The following is a 23,730-nucleotide window of genomic DNA, read 5'->3' on the forward strand; positions in this document are numbered from 1 at the left end:
GTCTGATGATTCACCCCCCAAGTGGGCCGGTGCTGCAGCTGAGCCAATCCAAAGTCAGGAGCCAGGAACCTCCTCAGGGTCTCCCACATGGGTGCAGGGTCCCAAATCTTTGGGCCGTCCTCGACTGCTTTCCCAGGCCACAAGGAGGGAGCTGGATGGGAAGTGGAGCCGCCGGGATTAGAACCGGCGCGCATATGGAATCCTGGGCGTTCAAGGCGAGGACTTTAGCCATTAGGCTATAGTGCCGTGCCCAATAAAAAGTATTCTTAACATGTGAATTTATATTGAGCCAGAGGGTAAAAATTAAAGTCTTTGTATTTTAGCTTTTTAAATTGAAAGTCATTTCTCTGGACATCGCCTTACGACATCTGTGTTGTAAAACGAGCACTGTAGGAGGAGGTTGGTTTTGCTCTGAGTTATGTGGACTATGTGGGTGCCTGTGTTGGCTAATCTTGGGTGTTTATGTCCACATCTGTTCAATAGCTCAATCTTTTGAAATTCAAAGTTGAAGGGAAATTTTGGAGTATTAGGAAATACCATACAAGTGATTCGTTCTCACGGACCAAGCCCAGCTCTCGTTAACATCCTTGTTGTCTTCCAGGTGGTTTGACAAGATGCTGCTCTCCATAGGAATGCTCATGCTGTCGGCCACACAAGTCTATACCATCTTGACTGTCCAGCTCTTTGCGTTCTTAAACCTTCTGCCTGTAGAAGCAGACATTTTAGCAGTAAGTATAACAAAATTTATTCATGTCTCAAAAATACCTTAAAAGAAAATCCTCACATCAATTCTGAATGATGGAATCATAGACATTTACATATAAACAACTAAGCACATTCTTTTTATTGCTTAGGATCTAGTTATGATCTCAGATAGTGAATATCTGATAGGTAATGTTCTTGAGAATGTAAGTAAGTGCATGTATGAGAAGGTGTGTGCACATGTTCCTGCTACAAGCCTGTGCAGTTCTGTTGAAGCTCATTGTTTCTCTTGAATTTCATTGTATCTGCAATGGCTGTAAGATCTCAGTGGTATCTCGACTGGTGGTATTACAAGACACTCCACAAGATGTCCAAAGGAATTTCACCTGGAGGTTAGCTGTGATGAGTCTGAAGACAAGCACAGGGAGGTCCTATCTTTAACGGTGGATATGAACATTTTTGGAGAAGATTGCTCTTAGTTCTTGTTACCAGACTACTTTTTTGCTGTCCTCTGCAATGGGAAGTGCATGTATTTCCCCTTTTACACTGCTTTGAAGGTTGAAAAAGAGGAACTGTGTGTGCGTTCAGGCCTGCATGCGTGCTCTCTGCACCTGTATTCCAGGTCTGTGTTAAGGATTACTGCTTTTTGCTTTCAAGGCTGCAACTAACTTGCCTAAAGATACTGGAAGAGAAAAAGAAAGGCAAGAATTTTCAAACCAAAGTTTATGTGGTCCCCGGCTGTGCTTCAGGATAGTATTGTGACATTTCTTATATATTTCAATCCCCGGTCTGGCATGGTAGCTAAGTAGATAAATCCTTGTCTTTCATATGGTGGGATCCCATGGGGTGCTGGTTTGTATCCCAGCTACTCCACTTCCTATCTATAAATTTGTAAGTCTCTGTAAATCTGACTTTCCAATAAAACATTAAATAAATTAAAAAAAAAAAAAGCATTTCAATGTCATCAGAGAGCTTGAGGGAGCCAGGCTTGTTCTACAGCAGTTATTGAAAGCAGAGCAACTCAGAACGGTCTCTAGGATATTTCTTACCCTCTGGCACCTTTGAACTCCTTTTTAGTTTTATTTATGTACTTAAAGTGAATTGCTATTCCTAGTTCAGCTGTGTTATGGGTCAAATTGTTTTTGATGGGCTGCTTTGGGAGGCTTTACCAGTTATATGACTTTGCTCAAATTACTTAGTTGCTACAAGTGCTTAAGTTTCTTTATTTATAAGCTGCAGTGTTGTGGTAATTTTTTTTTTAAGATTTATTTATTTTTTATTGCAAAGTCAGATATACAGAGAGGAGGAGAGACAGAGAGGAAGATCTTCCGTTTGATGATTCACTCCCCAAGAGAGCTGCAACAGCCGGTGCTGTGCCAATCCGAAGCCAGGAACCAGGAACCTCTTCCTGGTCTCCCACGCGGGTGCAGGGTCCCAAGGCCTTGGGCCGTCCTCAATTGCTTTTCCAGGCCACAAGCAGGGAGCTGGTTGGGAAGTGGAGCTGCCGGGATTAGAACCAGCGCCCATATGGAATCCTGGTGCATTCAAGGCGAGGACTTTAGCCGCTAGGCCATGCCACCGGGCCCAGTGTTGTGGTAATTAAATAAGACAAACTTAATAGTCTCTGACACGTTGTAATTGTTTCTATGTCATTATAATTATCATTCGAATTATATTTCACTCACTCCCTCAAAAGATCTGAGACTGTTCCAGCAGTATTGTTTATTGTGGAGAAAAAACATGGTTAGAAGAACAATAAGTTTGTACTGTATTGTTCCCTGTGCTTCATATAGTAGGAGATGCTGGCTGTTGACGTCATCCAGTGAAGAAATCATCAGCATGGGAGCTGCTTAAATACGATCTGTAGGCCGAGACAAATGCTAGGCTCCTGATGGCTGCAGAGGTGGCTGGAGGGAAGTAGGTTGTAAGGGCGTATTACTGATAAAAAGGGGAACTAAAAATGAAGAGAGGGGAACTGGCTATTGACACAAGCATTCAAAGGAAGTGAGTAAACTGTAGAAAATATTGACTCTTCCTTTTAATCTACTAAAAGCATCCCTGAAGTTGGAGCTTACAATAATACAGGTTGAAATACATTGGCCTGTATGATCAACATCATGTTGATTCTAGCCATATGTCTTGAATCTTAAGGTTTGTTTTTCCTTGGTCGCTCAGTTCTGCTTGACTGTGAATTCCCCAATGTTTATCCCTCTAGTTGGAGATGTTGCTAGCATGTTACTGACTAGTCAGTCAGCTTCGTAGACTATTGGGTACCTGGAAGGCAGGATTATGTCTCATTACTAAACTTTATGTTCTTGCTGACACATATGTCAGTTCCACAGTAGGAGTTCAATAAATTGGAATTGATTAATAGTCTTGCCTTAGAAATTTAGTTCTATCCTGCTTTATTTTAGTAGTGTGTTTGACTTATTTTCAAAAGGCATTTTCTTCAACCAGTCTTCCTTTTTGGCAGAATCCTTAGCAGAAAGTTTTATTTAATTCAGAAAGTAATAAATAGCAAGCAGTTATAAAGCACTCATTACGTACCAACATCATTCTGAATACTACACGGGTATTAACTTCTTAATCTACCTGAGAGACTCAGAAGAAACTCCTGGTCACAGGCTCTGGCCTAGCCCGGCCTGTACATCGCAGTCTCCCAGGTGGTTCTGGGGATCCAAGCACTTGGACTGTCCTCTCCTGCTTTCTCAGACACATCTACAGGGAGCTGAGTTGGAAGTAGAGCAGCTGGGACTCTAACTGGTGCACATATGGGATACTGGTATAGCAAGCTGTGGCTTTAACTGCTATGTCACACCACTGCCCCAGTGTGCTTTTTTGTCGGGATTTGTCAAAGGAAATGGTTACTTAATAGTGTTTGAGGATCAGTGTGCTGAATAGCAGAGGTGTACCCAGTGGGTGGTAGTATGAATGGCTGGATTATACAGCATGGTAGTCCAGAGCTCTAGCAATGGCATTGAAATCTGAGATGAATTCCCCTTCTGCTACTCTGCAATTGCATGACCTTTGGCAAATTATCCAACATCTTGAGTATCAGCTACTTTATTTTAAAACAAGACAGTATGGGGCAGCGAGTTAGGAGCCAGGATGCTGGAGCAAGACTGCTTTGGTTAAGAATCCTACTGTCAGAGAATCAAGATGGCGGAGTAGGGTAATGGTGTGAAGCAGAGAGGATGCATTCCCGGAAACAGGAGAAGACAGAACACCAGCAGAGGGTTACCTGGAGACGAGAGACCCAGGAAAGGAGAGGACACAACGGTGTGGTATTGCAGTGACTGATACCCCAGTGGCATTCAGTGAACAGCAGTTGGAATTGCAGCTGCAGCCAGAACTGCAACAGCAACAAGATGGGAAGGGATGTTCACCAGGAGCCCAAGAGGTGAACTCAGACAAAGAACTGCTCATTCTGCTGGTCTGTTTGATTTGACCAGGAGCAGAGATACAGCCACAGGTCCCAGATGAGCAATGCAGGAACAGGGTGGAGTTCGCAGCCCAGTTTGGCTCCTCGAGCTGAATGCACAGAGCTGGGAGTGAACTCATTTCTGACTCAGTGAACTGCAACAATGTGGCATCCTGCAGGTTCCACCCAGGACAGATCCAGGTAGCCCTCAGACCTGATGACCAGTAGAACTCTAGTAGTAGCACATCAGCTGGAATTTTGTACAGCGTGGCAAAGGCTTTGAGACTGCAGGGGACAATAGTGAGCTGTGCATGCCCTGAGCTGGGAGCAACTAGGCTGAGTGCATTTGCACTGGTCCCACAGGAAAATAATACCAACTATGGCATCAGATGGGTCAAAATAGGTTCTTGTGGCCCCCAGACCCAACTGCCAACAAGTTCCTGCAAGATCAGCACCAACAACAACATAGCTATTTAGGACAGCTGTGTCTCCCTAATCCTGGGACCTACTCCAACTGGAAGTGGGAGAGAGGTTGTACGACTATGGTGCAGGCTCAACACATTATCACACGAGGTGGAGACTGGCAAGTCAGGAGCTGGGGCTATGGAGACCACGGTGGAAACCTAGCATAAGAACCCAGACCTGGAACTTGCTGGAGGGAGTGGCACAACTGTCTGCAAACAAAGAGCCATTTACCAACTGCAATAAGTAAAGTTGAACTGTAGACCTGTGGGTGACACAGCTTAGAAACTTGCCCCAAGGAGAAGACTCTGATAACCAGAAGTACAATGACCAAGAGCAAAAGAGGAGACAAAGGTACAGTGAATATTGCTGAGGACTCCCCTGCAAAGGAGCAACCTTTGGCAACCTCAGAGTTAACTGAGGAAGACATTGAGAAAACGGGATACAGAATTTAAAACACTTGTTATAAAACTTCTTGTCAACAATAATAGGCACATAAAGCAGGTGTTCAAGGAATTTAAGGAATATGTCACACTGGAAATTAATCAAATGAAAGCTGATATAACAGAAATGAAGAATACAGTGGAGCAAATTAAAAGTACAATGGAGGGTTTCCAAAATAGAATGAAGGAGGCAGAAGAATTTCAAAATTAGAAGATATTTCCTGTCACCAGTGGGAAAAAAAACAAAAAGCTGGAAGCAGAGCTGGGTCAAGTTAAAAAAAGTATTCAAGAATTGAAAGACACCATTAAAAGGCCAAATATAAGAGTTACGGAAGTCCTAGAAGGCGCAGAAAGAGAGACTGGGAAATTTTCCCTAATCTAGAGAAAGAATTGGGAAACAACATGGAGGAGGGGTATACAGCTTCCAGTAGAGTTGACCAGAGGCGATCTTCACCAAGACACATGATAATCAAGCTTTCTTCAGTCGAACATAAGGAAAAGATCATTAGATGTGCATGTGAAAAAAAATCAATTGACATGAAGGAATGTCAATTAAATTCACAGGAGACCTCTCAGGAAACTCTACAGGCTAAAACTCTACAGGCCTGACGCCGTGGCCTAGCGACTAAAGTCCTGTCTCTGAATATGCTGGGATCCCATATGGGCACCGGTTCTAGTCTGGGCAGCTCCACTTCCCATCCAGCTCACTGCTTGTGGCCTGGGAAAGCAGTCGAGGATGGCCCAAAGCCTTGGGACCCTGCACCTGTGAGGGAGACCTGGAGAAGGTTCCTGGCTCCTGGCTTTGGATTGGCTCAGCTCCGGCTGTTGCTGTCACTTGGGGAGTGAATCATCAGACGGAAGATCTTCCTCTCTGTCTCTCCTCCTCTCTGTATATCTGACTTTGCACATCTCTCACGGATGGCATAGGAGGCCTGACTGGGATTCATCCGTGGATATTTGATTTAGGGATGAAATGCTATCTGGATATTTAGCCAAATCAGTGTTGTGTGAATATTTATATAAGGTTTACCTGGTCCTTCTATCATTTTCGGTGTTAGGAGTTTTATGTAAGTCTTGCTTTTATTTTTCTCAAAGATTTATTTTATTTATTGAAAAGCAGTTAGAGAGAGGAGGAAGAGGGCCAGAAGGGCTTCTATCCACTTATTCACTTCTCCAAATGCCAGCAGCGGCCAGAAGTGAGCTTATCTGAACATAGTAATCTGGAACTTGTTCCAGGTCTCCCACATGTGTTCTAGGGGTGAAGGCCTTGATCCAGGCTCCTTTGCTTTTCTAGGCCATATGCAGAGAGAGCTAGATTAGAAGTGGAGTACCTGGGTCTTGACTCACTTCCCAAATGGGAGACCGGCACTGGAGGTGGAAGCTTAGCCTACTGTGCTATGGCACTAGTGCCACCTTTTTCTTTGTTATTTAAAAAATAAAAAAAAAGAAACAGAAAGTCCTTAATTCAGTTGGAATACAGACAGTTGTTATAAACAGTAACTGGATAGAAAAATGACCATTTCACCACCGTAAAGTATAAGGCAATCACAGATCATTGAAATTATAGTAGCCTACCTTTTGTGCTACTGATTTGTTAGGGGTGTAAAACATCCTGTCACACTATGGTTTTCATTTGCATTTCACTGATGGCTAGTAATGTAAAGTATTTTTTCGTATAATTGTTGATTCTTAGCATTTTTTTCTTTGATAGCTGTCTATTGAAGTCCTTTGTTCACTTCTTGACCGAGTGGTTATGTTATTATTGTTGGCTTTAAAAAAATATTTATTTTATTTTATTGGAAAGTCCGATATACAGAGAGGAAGAGAGACAGAGATGAAGATCTTCTGTCCTTTGATTCACTACCCAAGCAGTTGCAATGGCCAGAACTAAACCGATCTGAAGCCAGGAGCCAGGTGCTTCTTCTGGGTCTCCCACATGGGTGCAGGATCCTAAGGCTTTGGGCTGTCCAGTACTGCTTTTCCAGGCCACAAGCAGGGAGCTGAATGGGCACCAGGGCTACTGGGATTAGAACCAGCACCCATATGGAATCCTGGCACGTGCAAGGCAAGGACTTTAGCTGCTAGGCTACCATGCTGAGCCCTATTGTTGGTTTTTTTAAGTTGCTGATATACCCAGGATGTTAATCCTTTGTTATATAGGTGGTCTGTAAACAATTTTTCCCATTCTACTGAATGTCTCTTTGCTCTATTGAACATTTCCTTTGCTGTGCAGAATCTTCTGAATTTGATATGATTTGATTTGTTTAGTTTTGCTTTTGTTGCCTGTGCTTTGGGGGTCATGAGTTGATTTTTATATGGGGTGATAGTATGGATCTAATTTCATCTCTGTGTGTGTATGTATATACACATCTCCAGCTTTTTCGCACCATTTCTTAAAGAGATTATCTTTATTTCACTGTATTGCCTAAGCACTTTTGACAAAAATCAATTGGCTGTATTTATGTGAATTAATTTCTGGACTGTTTTGTTCCATTGATCTATGTATCCGTTTTTGTATCAGAACCATACTGTTTTAATCATGATAAGTTTGTAGTATGCTTTGAAATCAGATATTGTGATGCGTCTTGCCTGATCTTTCTTGTTCAGGATCACTTTAGCTATTCTAAATCTTGTGTGGTCCCATTTAAAATATTCTTGCTTGGTTTCAACTTTTTTACTTGTTCACAAACAAATGTTTTCTCTTTACGGCTTGTAAGTTGTGAACATATCTTTAAACTTTTTACTTGGTCTCAAAGTTACTTTCTATGCTTGATTCTGTCTACCTTCCTTGTTTTTCTTGCTGTCTATGAAACAGACCGAATATTCTAATTAAATGATACAGCGAAAGTCACAGTTATATCTTTTCTGTTATCTTCTTATACATAGAACGCATTTTTGTTTTGTTTTAATGGAGGATTGATGAAAACTCTTTTATGAAAGGCGGAATGTTGATTACGTGTTAATTTTATCATTCTCATCTTCCTCTAAATACAAATTTCTCTTTTAAAAAAAATTATTTATTTGTATTGGAAAGGCAGATTTATGCTTAGAGGAGTGACAGAAAGAAAGATTTTCTGTGTGCTAATTCACTACTTAAAAGGCCAGAGTGATTGGAGCTGAGCGAAACTGAAGCCAGGAGCCAGGCGCCTCCTCTAGGTCTCCCACATGGGTGCAGGGTCCCAAGGCTTTGGGCCATCCTGGACCACTTTCCCAGGCCACAAGCAGGGAGCTGGATGGGCAGTGGAGCAGCGGGGACATGAAGTGGTGCCCATATGGGATCCCAGCATTTGCAAGATGAGGATTTAGGCACAGAGCAATTCGCAGGGCTGGAAACTGAATACAGTTTTCTATATTTAGATTTACTGATTTAACAGTTAGTTACAGAGAGGGAGGAGGGAAGAGGAGTAAGTGAGGAATGAAAGGAGGGAGAGAGAGGGAGAGAGAGAGAAAGAGAGACACAAAGAGACAGACAGAATGGTTTTCTGTCCATCCACTGATTCTCTTCTGCAGTATTCTGAACACAGTTTGCAGTGTCCAGAGCTGGGCCAGGCCAGAACCAGGAGCCAGGAACGTCCCCTGGATCTCCCATGTGGGCAGCAGAGGCTGAATTACTTGGACCATCTGGTACTGCTTTTGCTAGGCCATTAGCAGGCTGTTAGATTGAACGTGAGCTTGTCAGAACACAAACCAGCTCCCATAGGGATGCTGGCATAGCAGACAGCATTTATACCTACTGTGCCTCACCAGCCCCGTATTTATATATTGACTTCATGGAGATTAGTAGTTTCATTTTTCAGCTCTGGGTAAAAATGTTCACTTTATCTCAAAACTGATAATGCCTAAGAGTATAATTTGATGCTATTTCTTTTCCCTGTGGGAACATCATCATTTATGGCTAGAGGCAGCATCTATACATCTCTTTAATTATATGAGACTCTTATAACGAAGAGGGGAAAAATTGATTAGTTTAGAAAATTCTTTGGTAGGGAATTGTCTGAAGGAAAAGTCAGAAAACCTTAGTTTTTTTTGATGTTGTAGAATTATTGCTGCTCAAATATAATCTATGAAACCAGAGTCAGATTCCAGCAGTTTTATATGTTGTAACTTGTTTATATTCCTTGCTGCTTTATTGGATGCATAGTTTCAATTTTCATTTTCTTATAAGCTGATAGTAAATAAGAATATAAAGATGAAATTTTGTATACTTTTAAGAAATCTTATGTTTTTAGTGTTATGTGTAAACTGGCTTTTAACTAGGTTCTTTTCAATTTTCTATTTAGTATGATTTTGAAAATGCATCTCAGACATTTGATGATCTCCCAGCAAGATTTGGTTATAGACTTCCAACAGAAGGTTTAAAGGTAAGAAAATAATGATCCATGACAAAGTCACAATTTATCTACTGAGTTTTAGGTCATCTTGATTAACAAGTGAAAACATTTCTTACAGTTTACTATTGTGAAGTGCATGTGTTGTCTTTTCTAAAGGTATAGACTGTTCAGAAGATACAAAAATAAGAAAAAATCACCTGGGATTTCTATCTTGCAAATTAGCCACGGATAACATTTTAGTATATATCTCAGAACCGTTTTCCTAGGTAATGAATGCTTCCTGTAGGATACCTTTCAAAATTTAAGATTATATTTGTGGAGTGCACATTTAGAATTTTGTCATGGTGCTAGTGTTGTGGCATAAAAGTTTAAGCTGACACTTGCAGTGCTGACGCCTGTGTCAGAACACCAGGTTCAGGACTGGCTACCTCGCTTCCGATCAGGCTTCCTGCGAGTGCACTTGGTAATGTAGCAGAGTATGGCCCAAGTTCTTGGGCCCTGCCACCCTGCAGGGAGACCAAGGTGCAGTTCCTGCTTGGGGCTGACCCAGGCCTAGTTATTATGACCATCTGCGGAGTGAGATAGAGGTGGGAAGATAATTTTGTCTCTCCCACTTTCTTTCACTGTGTCTTTCATGCAAATAAATAAATCTTTTGTTTTTAAAGATTTATTTATTTTTATTGCAAAGTCAAGCATAGAGACAGGAGGAGAGACAGGAAGATCTTCCGTCCGATGATTCACTCCCCAAGTGACCACATTGGCCAGTGCTGTGCCGATATGAACCCTGGAGCCAGGAGCTTTTCATGGTTTTCCACGTGGGTGCAGGGTCCCAAGGCTTTGGGCCGCCCTCAACTGCTTTCCCAGGCCACAAGCAGGGAGCTGGATGGAAAGACTGGCCGTTGGGATTAGAACCGGTGCCCATATGGGATCTCGGCATGCTCAAGGTGAGGACTTTAGCCACTTAGGCCATCGTACAGGGGCTAAATAAATATTTTTTGTTGTTGTTGAAGATTTATTTCTTTTTATTGGAAAGTCAGATATACAGAGAGGAGGAGAAACAGAGAGGAAGATCTTCGGTCTGATGATTCACTCCGCACGTGAACACAACGGCTGATGCTGTGCCGAACTGGAGCCAGGAGCCAGGAACTTCCTCCAGGTCTCCCATGTGGGTGCAGGGTCCCAAGGCATTGGGCTGTCCTTGACTACTTTCCCAGGCCACAAGCAGGGAGTTGAATGGGAGGTGGGGCTGCTGGGATTAGAACCAGCGCCCATATGGGATCCTGGTGCATTCAAGGCAAGCACTTTAGCTGCTAGGCCACACCACCAGGCCCTAAATAAATCTTTTAATAGAGAGTCAATGTAATGCTGTTGGTTTCTTGGTTTCCATCCAGAATTTTGGGACAATTTGAAATTCCATCAATGGAAACTGAGGCTTTTCCCCCCATACTGTCTGTAGTACTTAGATACTACCAAGATTTTGCTATTTTGATTGAAACATATCTGCTGATACGGAACTTTTTAGTGTTGCTTTCTCAGAAAATGAGAATGAATGATTAGATGATGCTGTTTGCCCATTGAAAAATTAAGATGCCTGTATTACTGATTTGTGGAACTTCTTTACATATTGGTGTTATGCGTTTGCTTATTGGTATGTTTGCTTCAAATAATTATCTCAGCTTGTCTCTTATCTTATTATTTAAAGTTTCAGAACAATTTTTCTCTAGTTAGACATTTTTATCTTCTTCTACCTATGAAGGTATAGTTGGAAAATCCTGCATTCCATGATGATATGAGATTTTTGTAATTTGGAATACATGAAATCTGTACCTTTTTACCACAGAATGTTCCGTTTCTAATTTTCTTAAAATTCCCTGTTGAAGTGCAATAAACCTGTTATACTTTTTATTGTATTTTTTTAAGGATTTAATTTTATTTGAAAGGCAGAGTTACAGGAACAGAGGGAGAAACAAGGAAGTCTTCCATTAGCTGATTCACCCTCAGTTTGCTGCATTGGTCAGAGCTGTGCCAATCCAAAGCCAGGAGCCAGATTTTCAGCCGAGTCTCCCATGTGGGTGTAGGGGCCAAAGGACTTGAGCCTTCCTCTACTGGTTTCCTAGGCTCTTGGCCGGGAGATGGATCAGAGGTGGAACCACTGGGACGAGAACCAGAGCCTATGTGAGATGCTGGTGCTGCAGGCAGAGGCTTAGTCTGTTAAGCCATGGTGCCAGCCTTAAACCTGTTATTATTTCTTATGATTTATTTCTTTATTTCAACTGAAAAGGGACATCTACAGAGAGAGGAGAGACAGGGAGAAAGATCTTCCATTAGTTGGCTCACTGCTCAATGGCCACAACAAAGCCAGCAGTCAGGAGCCTCCTCCAGGTCTCCCATGTGGGTACAGGATCCCAGGGCTTTGGGCCGTCCTCTGCTGCATTCCCAGGCCACAAGCAGGGAGCTGGATGGGAAGTGGAGCATCTGGGGCATGTACTGGTGCCCATCTTGTATCCTGCTGCTTGAAAGAGAAGACTTGAGCCGCTGCACTGGGCCTGAAACCTGTTGTTTTTGACTCAGATGGCAAGCAACTCTGGGAGGGATATTAACATGCTTGCTTGGTTGCTTACTAATTTATTTATTTATTTATTTGAAAGAGTGACAGAGAGAGAGGAGGTTCAAAGGGAGAGGGACACAGAGAGATCCTCTACCTGCTGATTCACTCCCCAAATGGCTGCAACAACCAGGACCGTCACAGACCGAGGCTAGGAGGCTGGAGCTTCATCTGAATCTCCCAGAGTGGGAACCGGGACCCAAACACTTGGGCTATCATTTACTACTTTCCTCAGTGCATTAGCAGAAAACCGGATCGGAAACAGAGCAGTGGGGGGTTCAAGCCTGTGTTTTGACGATACATGTAGGTTATCACAGATAGTGGCCTAACTCACTTTGCCATAATGCCATCCTATACTTTTTTTTAAAGATTTAATATTGTTTTTAAAACTTTCTGCATTGTATTACTGCTTCTCATTGTTAAACACATAAACATGAATTGGTAAAATCAACATTATTAAAATGTCTGTTACTGAAAGTAATATACAGATTTAATGTGATCCCAATTTAAATACCACGAACAGAGCTAGAAAAAATGATTCAAAAATTCATCTGGAAACACAGGAGACCACAAACGTTCAAAACAATCCTGAAGAATAAAAATCAAGCAGGAGGAGTCACAATTCCAGATCCTAAGACATATTAGTCTGGTACTGGGACAGAAACAGAGAGGAAGACCAGTGAAACAGAATACAAGTCCCAGAAGATCCAACTTATCTTCAGCAAGAGAATGGAAAAATAACCCAGGGAAAAAGTTGATCCTTTCAACAAATGTTGGAACAGTTGGATAGCTGCATGTAGAAGTTAGAAATAAGATTCCCACCTTTCACAGTATACAAGTTCAAATCTAAATGAGTAAAAGACTTCTCTTTACACCCAGAAACCATCAAAGTATTAGAAGAAAGCTAAGGAAGCTTAGATACCTGCTAGATACAGGAATAGGCAAATACTTCCTGGAAAGGTCACCAAAAGCACAGGCAGTCAAAGTTAAAGTAAACAAGTGGAACTACATCAAACTAAGAAGCTTCTGTACAGCAAAGGAAACTGTCAACAAAGTAAAAAGTCTGCCAACAGAATGGGAGAAAATGTTTGCACATTACACAATAGTTAGGGGAATAATATCCAGGCTTTACTAAGAGCTCCAGAAACACAACAGCAAAACAAACTAATTAGCAAATGGGTGAAGGAAGTGAACAGGCATTTTTTTCAAAAGAACAGATTCAGGTGGCTGATAGAAATGAAAAAATGCTCAGGTTTTCTAGCAATAAGGGAAATACAAATAAAAACTACGTTGAGGTTCCACCCAACTCTAATGAGAATGACCTACATGCAGAATTCTTCGAATAACACCTGCTTGCAAGGATGAGGGGGGAAATGGTATCCTGTGCCACTGTTGGTGGAAGTGTAGGCTAATGCAGCCACTGTAGAAGACAATATTCAGAGTTCTCAGACAACTGAAAATTGACCTACCATATGGTCTCCCAGTAATCCTACTCCTGGGAGTATATCCAAAAGAAGGGAAACTTACATATGAGAAAGCAACCTGCATCTCTGTATTTGTAACAGCACAGTCTACAACAGTAAAGACATGGAAACAACATAGATTGCCATTGAAAGAGGGTTGGATAAAGAAACTGTAATACATCTGCTCTATGGAATACAACTCAGCCATTAAAAAGAATGAAATTCTACCATTTGAAACAGAGTGATCCCAACTGGAGACCATTGTACACAATGAAATAAGCCAATCTCAAAAGGACAAATATCATATGTTCCCTCTGATACAAGATAACCTTCATACAAAATACAAGACAAGATATTTATGTAAATAAGTTCACACATATATTGTCATAAATGAGCAGTGTGATGGAGACTGGATTAGTGCAGAACAAAGATAAGACTCCCAATGAAACAGTTAATAAGCCTAACAAGATGTGAGGTTCTGCACCATTGCACCTACAATGTCATGACACACCTGTAGAGCAGAATGTTGTAGGTGTGGTTATAGCTGAAGGAATATATTATTGCAAAATGCAGGGGACACTGAGGATGGGGAAGAGGATGGGGAAGCCCTGTACCTGCAAAACTGTATAATGGAAAATAAGTTAAAAAAATTTTAAAAATTCCTAACCAGAGAATTGCACCTTATTTATGCAAATTAATAATACTTCCCTCATCAGGGTTAAGTATTATGAAATTTGTGCTTTGGTATTATATGTTTATTGATGTTAAAAGTCCCAGTAGAAAAACATTGATCCAAATTATGTCTGCGCCATTTTCTTACCTCAAAAAACATGCATCCTGTGAAATATAAATAGCCAATGGATCCAAAACCACAATGAGAAATCACCCCAGTTAGAATATCTCATCCAAAAGTCAGCAGATAGCAAATGCTGGCAATTTTGTACAGGGAAAAGTACACTGCTATGTTGGTGGGAAGACGATGTGGAGTTTCCCCCAGAAATAGCTATGCCGTGTTACTTGGTCATCCCATTCCTTGAAATACACCCAAAGGAAATGAAATCAGCAAGTAAGCTACCTATACCCCCATGTTTATAGCAGCTTAACTCACGAAAGTTAAATTATGGAATCAGTTTAGATATCCATCAGCTGCTGACTGGATAGAGAGAATGGGGTACACCCACAGAAACACACACAGAGTGAAGTCCTGTCTTTTGCAACAGAGTGTATGCAACTGGAGACCATTATGCTTAACAAAAGAAGCTAGATCCAGAAAGACAAATATCACATGTTTTCTTTGATTTGAGATAGCTAATGATACACAGAGTACCAGAAATTCAGTATATAAGTGAGATGGACATCTAGGGGTCTGATTGCTGTTTACAGCCCTCATCTGTATTCCTGCTGGATAATAGTCTTTCTATTTTCTACTTGCGGAACTCGTTAAGCCTATGACTATAGAATAAATTAAAAGATAAGAAAGAAAGAAAGGAATAGGGAGGGAAGTATCATTGTATTCTTCGAATTTTATCTATGAGCTACATGAAATCTTTTTATGTTACTAAAATAAATATATAAAAGTAAAAAAGGGATTTATATGCTTTGAAAACCTTGTAAATAACATATGTTAATATGCTAATAGACTTGGGTGTTTTACCTCTATACCTCTTATTGATAGAAGTCACCTTAAGTATGCTTAGGATCTTTTTTATATGATGTTTACACAGTTGATCAGGGTGGGAAGGACCCAGGGTTAGGGAAAAGTGAGTGCGATCATTGTTTCCAGATTTTCTGTTTCTTCTTCCCGTTTCTGGGGTTAGGGAAGAGATAAGGGGAGAAGCCGTACCAAGCCTCCCAACCGCCCCAGTACCTGGGGATGGGGAACCAAGTATCAACCCAGGGTCCTGATGTGGTGCATGCTGTGGGAGTTCTGCCCGGTAGATGTGGTAACTATGAAATGCTCTCGATCTCACTGATCTGTGGATGAGGAAAGGCTTCCAATGTCCATTGGCTGACATAGCCTACTTTAGTGTCTCCATTTGCTGTCATCATTTGGCTGGGGTAGTTGTCTAGTACGTTCTGTTCTCCATTCTCTGCTGTGGTACCGGATGCTTTCTGCAGGCCCCGATGGGCTGCCATATGCTCTGTGTGCACCAAGGGCTAAGGTTCTTTTTTAACTTCAGATCAAACAGGAGACAAATAAACCAGTCATTCCTTGAGCAAGACTATCATGGTATGAAACAAGTCCTACCTAAGGTGTTGTTTTCAAGGTATTCGTTTGGAAAGGTTGTTGTGGTTGGTGTATGAGTTCCTTTTTCTGTGATTATCCATCATGGAGTCTTCCTTAGACCTTCCAGAAGGTTTTTGCGTTTGGTTTTGTAACCTTATATTTTTCCCTCCCTCTATAAATAAAATTAAACTCAATTGCTACTGTTTTGTCACATCTTCACTGATAATTAAATTTGACTATCCTGATGGATGTGACTCTTATTGTTTTTATTGTTTGTTTGGTGTTTCCTGGATTATCAGTAAGATTAAGCAGGTCCAGTGTGATAGCCTACAGTTATAGTCCTCGCCTTCTACATGCTGGGATCCCATATGGGCGCCGGTTCTACCCTGGTGATCCTGCTTCCCATCCAGCTCCCTGCTGCTTGTCACCTGGGAAAGCAGTCGAGGACGGCCCAAAGCCTTTGGGACCCTGCACCCACATTGGAGACCCGGAGGAATTTTTCAGGAAGAATCTTGTAATCCCCATCCTGTATTTTAAACATGTATTTCTTTATTTGAAAAGCAGAACATTACAGAGAGATTGAGAATGAGAGATACCATCCATCCATTGATTCATGCCCACATGGTTGCAACAGTTTGGGCTTGGCTGAGTTGAACTCCATCCAAGTTTTACACATGAGTGGCATGGGTCCAAGCACTAGGGCTGTTATGTGCTGTCTTCCCAACCATATTAGCAGAAAGCCAAATCAGAATCGCAGTAGCCAGGGCTTGAAAAGTCATGCTTATGGATTATGGTGCCCCAGGAGGTGGCCGAACCAACTGTATTACCACAATGCCCACCTCAGGGTATCTGTTTCTTTTTTTTTTTTTTAAAGATTTATTTTTATTACAAAATCAGATATACAGAGAGGAGGAGAGACAGAGAGGAAGATCTTCCGTCCGATGATTCACTCCCCAAGTGAGCTGCAACGGGCCGGTGCGTGCCGATCCGAAGCCAGGAACCAGGAACCTCTTCCAGGTCTCCCACACCGGTGCAGTGTCCCAATGCATTGGGCCGTCCTCGACTGCCTTCCCAGGCCACAAGCAGGGAGCTGGATGGGAAGTGGAGCTGCCGGGATTAGAACGGGCGCCCATATGGGATCCCGGGGCATTCAAGGCGAGGACTTTAGCCTCTAGGCCATGGTGCCTGGCCCAGGGTATCTGTTTCTTAAGGGCACAATTTTTTTTTTTTTAAAGATTTATTTATTTTATTACAAAGTCAGATATACAGAGAGAAGAGACAGAGAGGAAGATCTTCCATCCGATGATTCACTCCCCAAGGGAGCCGCAACGGGCAGGTGCGCGCCGATCCGATGCCAGGAACCAGGAACCTCTTCCAGGTCTCCCACGTGGATGCAGGGTCCCAAAGCCTTGGGCCGTCCTCAACTGCTTTCCCAGGCCACAAGCGGGGAGCTGGATGGGAAGTGGAGCTGCCGGGATTAGAACCGGCGCCCATATGGGATCCCGGGGCTTTCAAGGCGAGGACTTTAGGCGCTAGGCCACTCTGCCGGGCCCAGGGTCTGTTTCTTAAGGGCACAATCTTGATCTCTAACTCTTCAGCAGTAATTGGCCTGGAATTTAGTAAAGTTGAATGTTAGCCAAAAGTTAGAGATAGAAATGGTGGAAGTATTGTGGACATATTGAACAACTGAATGTGTTGAACAATACGTTCCTCAGGCTGTTCATTACTTTAATGAACATGGGAAGCCCCATTTAAGAACCCAATAGCTGAACTTTGCTGCCTACAGTTACTTTTATATCATCTGTTTTCTGCTTGGCCAGGAAGACCGTGTGGGGAAAAGCTGAGGGAGAAAGGTCCAGTAGCTTCAGGATTTGTTTTGCTGACAGGAGAAAGTAGATTGGAGAACAACCAGCCTCTGTGTCAGTCTGCAGACTTTCATGGCTAGCTTATTCCATGCACTAACTGTCCCTTTGGAGCTGGTCATCCGACTGGAGATGCAAAGCCAGCAGTTGTTTTGTTCAGACAGAACCATGAAGCTCACGAGCTCATGATTATTAGCTGCTTCTCCAGTCAGTGTACACTTTTGTTCTGACTGCTACTCCCTGACCTTTCTCTCTGAAATCAAACTCTAATGCTTTTATGTCAGATATGTTGCTTGTGGTTTTTGGTGCAGGTCATTATGCAATAGCTGCTAAAAAGATTTGCTTTGTAATGGCACATATCTGAAATTTGAGGAGACTGTGTGTTATGGGGAAAAGAAGCATCGTTTTTTTTTCACCTATGGGTTTGACCCAATAGCAACATCAATCACCAGTGGAATGCACATCAGCATCTTAAAAATTAAAGGGTCTTTTGTAAAACAGATATCTGCCTTATAAGACTTTGGTCTGATTGCGTGATAGTTGGCGTCAACAATGTCAAGTGACTTGAAATAGAAATTTCCTGTAAGTTACTTCACAGACTTACACAACCTAATGAAATAAGCTGACATCATAGACGAAAATAAGAAACTGAATTGAGAGGACAAAAAAAACGATAAATAAATGTTAATAATTACCTTCTATGAACTATATCATAGAAGTGTTAATTATGTTTGCATGTACCAACATTATTAGAGCTCTGGACTGAGACTGGTGAAAGGTAGAGTCTCATTTTGACCTTGTGTAGCCCAGGAAGAGTAATGGCCTTTTGCATCAGAGCTACTGGGCTTCTGGTTCTGTTGCTGGCAAGTAATTCAGCCTTGATAAGCTCGTCTAACTCATTCTTAGTAATACACACCTTAAGGACTAAAGCATTTCTTTTAAAATTTTATTTTGAATCTAAATATATTCTTTTCTGTATTCTTTAGATGTAAGTTAATATAGATATTTACTGCCCTGGGTGATGTTTCAGCTATGTCCCACAAATATTCCTGGCTTATGTTTCTATTTTCATTTGCTGTAAAGGCTTTAAGGCTGGTTTGGCCTACTCCAACTCAGTACCCTTATGATTTCTGCATGAGTATTAGGAGGTTTTTTGTGCCTTGTAGGAGCATAAACTAGCCATAGACTTGTATGAGCTCCAGGGATTGTTCCATTTACTTTCTGATGGTTCTTTCCTTAGTTTTAGTAAATTCCTCACACACATATGACCATCACAAAGACTTGAGCAGTTCTGTTGGAACCGCTGTCTCCAACTCCCTCTCTCCAAGTATTCTGCCCCACAGAATTGGACTGTTCAGGCCCTCTGTAAGCTCTGGACTTTATCTCAGCCTGGTCAGAGCACCAGGTGCCTCTGCCTTGTATTAAGGCCTAAAATAAGTAATAAGCTGAAGCATTTGTATGGATCATTTCATTTATTTCCTTCTTCTTGGGACATTCTGTGCTATACCGTTGTCCAATGTCTGAAAACTGGTGCTACCATCTTTTCGTGTGACTTTCTGGTTGTTTAAAGCAGGAGTGTAAAACCAGGTACTGTTTTACCATCATGTTTGGGAAACAGAAGTTTGGCTCAAGGGCAAGTGCAATGGCTCAACTGGCTAATCTTCACCTCCAGTTGCAGTGTCCCATATGAGCACTGGTTTGTGTCATGGCTGCTCCACTTCTGAGCCAGCTCCCTGCTTGAGGCCTGGGAAAACAGTGGAGCATGCCCCCAAGCCTTGGAACCCTGCATCCGTGTGGGAGGCCCAGAAACAGCTCCTGGCTTCGAATCAGTTCAGCTCTGGCCGTTCCGGCCTCTTGGAGAGTGAAGCAGTGAATGGAAGATCTTTTTCTGTTTATCTCCTTCGCTCTGTAAATCTGGCTTTCTAATATAAGTAAACAAATCTCAGCAATGGATAAATGCTAATTTTCAGGTTCTTGTATAACATACCCTCAAAGTCTCATGTGACATTATTATTAAGGTGACTGAGTTTAGTTAAAGCTGTATGTTGACAGTCTATAAATCTGAGCTCTGGGATAGTGTCTTGACGTAACACTTTTAAGTTGCCTCATGTGATGCTGGCATTCCATAAGAGCATTGCTTTTGAGTCCTGGCTAGTCTTCCTGTCCAGCTTGTGCTAATACGCCTGGAAGGACATCAGAAGATAGACTGCATGATTGGATTCCTGCCACCTCCATGGGAGACCTGGATGAAATTCCGTGTTCCTGGCTGTTGCCTTGCTCAGTCCCAGCCACTGGGGCCATTTGGGAGTGAACCAGCAGAAGAAAGATTGGTATCGATCCTTCTCCCTCTCCTTTCCTGACCTGGCCCAGTTCCAGGTTTTGCATTTGTAGGTGGGTGCTGCGGCCTAACCCATCCCAGCTCAACCTAGCTCATCCCAGCCTGCCCCCAGTGTTGGTTTTCATATGCACCAGTGGATACTGTGGCCTAGCTCAGCCCAGCCAACAACTAACCCCAGCTCTCTCATTTGTGCCAGTAGGTGCTGTGGTCTGGCTCATCCCCAGTTTCAGCTTTTGCCAGCAGGTGCTGTGGCTTATGACAGCTCTGCCCATTCCCAGTCTCAGCTTTCATGGGTGCTGTGGGCTAGATCAGCTCAGCCTTCTCTCAGCTCTGATACACTGAGGATGCTGCAGCCTAGTCAGAAAACTCAACCCTAAGCACTGCTTTCAGTACCAGTGGCTGTTGCAATTTAGCCTGGGCTGATCTACTCCCAGTCCTGGCTGTTGTGTGTTTAGACTGATATGGATAGGCCCTCTGAAATGGTCTGTCTGATCTACCCTGTCTCGGCTTCCCCGATTATCTGCAAATGCAGTGGCCTGGTCCACAGAAGCCCCTGAAGTCACTCCATTCATGTCAAACAAGCCCGTGGTAGCTGCTATTCTAATTTGTCCCCAGACCCCCTTTCCTGGGCAGTCCGCCCCACCCCACTGCTGACATGCATGGTGGTGGGGAATGGGGAGGCCAAAGCTGACAGTGAGTCCTGATGGCATGGCCCTCTCCTACCTCTCCCTCTGGGTTGGATGGTGCACATGGCAGCAGGTGTCATCTTAAAATCTTAAAATCTTTGTGCTTTACTTATCCCCCCCCTTTTTTTAACCGAGTGTACTTAAGAAACTTTTGATTTATTATTAAAGCCTTCAAATTCTTAGAATGTTAATATAGAACAGATTTTGTTTATAATCCTTTTTGGACTTAGTAATCAGATTTTAAAAAATTATGTAGTTATTTTAGCTATTAGGATTGAACTTTTAAAATATTCTTTTAATGTTTTTATTAATGAGCTTGTTTTGAAGTATCTTAGAGTTCGTTTTTATTAAAATCCAAAGTCTAATTCAATGAATAAAATTTTTAATTAAAATAATTTTCTGGTTATCGAGTTTGTAGGAGATAGGAATCTTACAAAAGCTGGTGTAGTGATATTTTACCCTTGATTTCTGACAGGGAAAAAGAAAATTACCCATTCCTAGCAACATGTGTAAATATTTATTATAACAGCTCTAGTAAATTTACCAGAAATTGAATTCAGTCTTATAGCAACGCATCAATAGACATTTAACAGGTTTCAGACTACTTTGCTTTGTGACAGAGCTAAAATATAGTAAGTTTGAGATACAGGTCAGACACCACACCTTTCTTACAACCTTTCGATTCTCTGCAGTTGCAATGGAATGTTGTTTGTAGTTCGGCTTTCCATATTGGGTCTGCAAGTTCCTACCCCTTTGCTGCTTAAACAGTATCCTTGTGAAATGAGACCAGTTTATTTAGAGGACAGTACTAAAGAAATTTAATTTCATATCAACAACTGATTAAAAGATGTTGTAATACATAATGTTGATCTCCAACTATTTGTGAAAAAGAAATTAAATGTGACCTATGTGTGAAATTACTGATAGATTTTGGATTAGATTTTTTTTTTTGAAGATTTATTTACTCTGAAGTTGGAGTTATGGAGAGAGAGGGAGAGACAGACAGGTATCCCATCCTCTAGTTTGTTCTGCAAATGGCTGTAGTGACTACGTGTGGGCCAAATTGAAGGCAGGAACCAAGAGCTTCATCTGGGTCTACCACATGGGTGTCAGGGTCCCAAGTCATTAAGCCATCTTCCACTGCTTTCCTGTCTGCTAGAAGAGAGCTAGATTGAAGTCAAGCAGCCAGAATTGAACCAGTGCTTATATGATATGTTTAATATTCTAGGAAGTTGTTGAAATAAACAATCTGTCTCAGATTAGGAAAATTAAGCCACTGTGGTTGTGTAACTCTTTTTGGTCTATATCTGAGTGTGAAAGTTGTGACAGAGGCTCCATTGACATCATGATTTCAATTGTTTGTGTCAAACTTTGGAGTCATACATTTGCTTGTTTTTGTAAGTGTGCATTTCTCTTCTTGCTGTTCATTGTGTGTGTTAGTTTGGTGAGTTGTACTGAGTAGTTCTTGAATACACAGGTCTGGAGTCAGGTATCTGGGATTGCATGGCTGCTGTGTTTAGCCCTGGACTTGTTTCCTAAACTTTTTGACATTTAACTTATGTTATCTATGAAATAGAGATGATGGTAATCATATTTACTGCCAAAATGAATCGAAATGTATGTATTTCAGGGTACAGTACTTGACACACAGTTTTGAGGGCCATGGATTTAACAAATGTGAAATTTGTTAACTGCTTGCTGTTACTACAGTTATTAATAATCAACTGATAATGTTAGGTTTTCATTAAGAAAACAATTCCACCAGTTACCACCCTCCCCCACTTCCCACTTGCACTTCTATAGTCTTTTTTTTTTAAAGGTTTATTTATTTGAAAGAGTTAGAAAGAGGAGAGGAGAGGGAAAGACAGAGGGAGAGAAAGAGACAATGAAACCGAAAGAGAGAGATCTTTCATCCTCTGGATTCACTACCAAAGCTGGTGCAATGGCCAGGCTGGGTCAAGGCCGAAGCCAGGTGCCAGGAGCTTCTTCTTCCAGGTAGCAGGGGTCCACACAAGATCCTCTGCTGCCTTGCTTCCAATTTTAAAAATATATTTATTTTTATTGGAAAGGGAAGTCTTATAGAGAAGGGGGAGAGAGAGAGAAGGGCTTCCATCCACTGGTTCATTCCACAAATGGCTGCACTGACCAGAGCTGAGCTGATCCAAAGCTGGGAGTCAGGAGTTTCTTCTGGATCTCCTGTTTGGGTGAAGGTCTCCAAGGACTTTGGCTATTTTCTTCTGTTTTCCCAGGCCACGAGCAGGGAACTGGATGGGAAGTGGAGCGACCAGGATACAAACCAGCACCATATTGGGTGCTGGCACCATAGTTTGGAGGATTAGTTTGGAGGATTAGCTTGCTGTGCCGCCGTGCTTGCCTCCAGTTTTTTTTAAGTACTGTCATTATATTATTAATTTACTTATTGTAGCTCCTGCCATTAAGTACTAGCTGAATGAAGGGAAAATCTAAGGCTCTTTATAAGAAATACCATTTTAAATGGTCTCTTAATTATCTATTAATCAATAAACATTTTCAGCAAAAGCAGTTGGTTCTATAGCATGTTGAAATATTGTACAGTTCTGTTTTTTGAAGCACTCAAATATGAATAAACCTATTCAAATATGAATAAACTTACTTTATGAGCATGTTATTTGGCTATTCCAATAAAAGTTGATAATCTAATCTACTTTGGAAAACTACTTGGAAATATTGATTTAAATTTGATACTCTGACCTGATATCATGTGATTATACATCTATGTATATATTTAGTACATGTGTACATGTGTGTCGCCACCCTGCAGCGACGTTAAAATGATGTGGAATCTTGAGGGCCTGGAAAAAACAGGAACCGCCACCGCAACCGGTACACACATACCGAATGAACGCACACACAAGCGAACGTACGAAAAACTGAACCAAAAAGGCGGCGAACGAACGAAAAGGGGCAGGCAAACCAAATAGGTTTATTGCCGAAAGCGGGCTGTTTATATACAGTTCTCCACCAATCACTTCTCCCTGTGGGTCCACTGGGCGCTATCTGATAGTCCAGCAATCGCAGTGGGGGGGCATTAGCCTATCTCTGCGACTTCCTGTTTGCCTACTGGTGGGACAAATCCCACCTCCTGGCCCCCGGCCAGCCGCCATCTTGCAACAGCCCCTCATACGCGTGGGGTTGGCCGCTCCCCACACAT

The 23,730-nt window shown here is 42.0% G+C and overlaps 1 protein-coding gene across 1 annotated transcript in view; it reads left to right on the top strand.

The window, feature by feature from the left end:
• The window catches only part of RNF13 (ring finger protein 13), a 78,594-nt gene that overhangs the window by 17,728 nt on the left and 37,136 nt on the right, over window positions 1–23,730 (top strand). The window contains exons 2-3 of the mRNA XM_004597700.2: window positions 602–728; window positions 9,309–9,389. Coding sequence (XP_004597757.1) covers window positions 615–728; window positions 9,309–9,389 — 195 coding nt within the window. The 5' untranslated portion in view covers window positions 602–614. The remainder of the gene's footprint in view (window positions 1–601; window positions 729–9,308; window positions 9,390–23,730) is intronic.

This window comes from Ochotona princeps, chromosome 3, assembly GCF_030435755.1.
Source record: "Ochotona princeps isolate mOchPri1 chromosome 3, mOchPri1.hap1, whole genome shotgun sequence".
In the NCBI taxonomy this organism is placed as follows: domain Eukaryota; kingdom Metazoa; phylum Chordata; class Mammalia; order Lagomorpha; family Ochotonidae; genus Ochotona; species Ochotona princeps.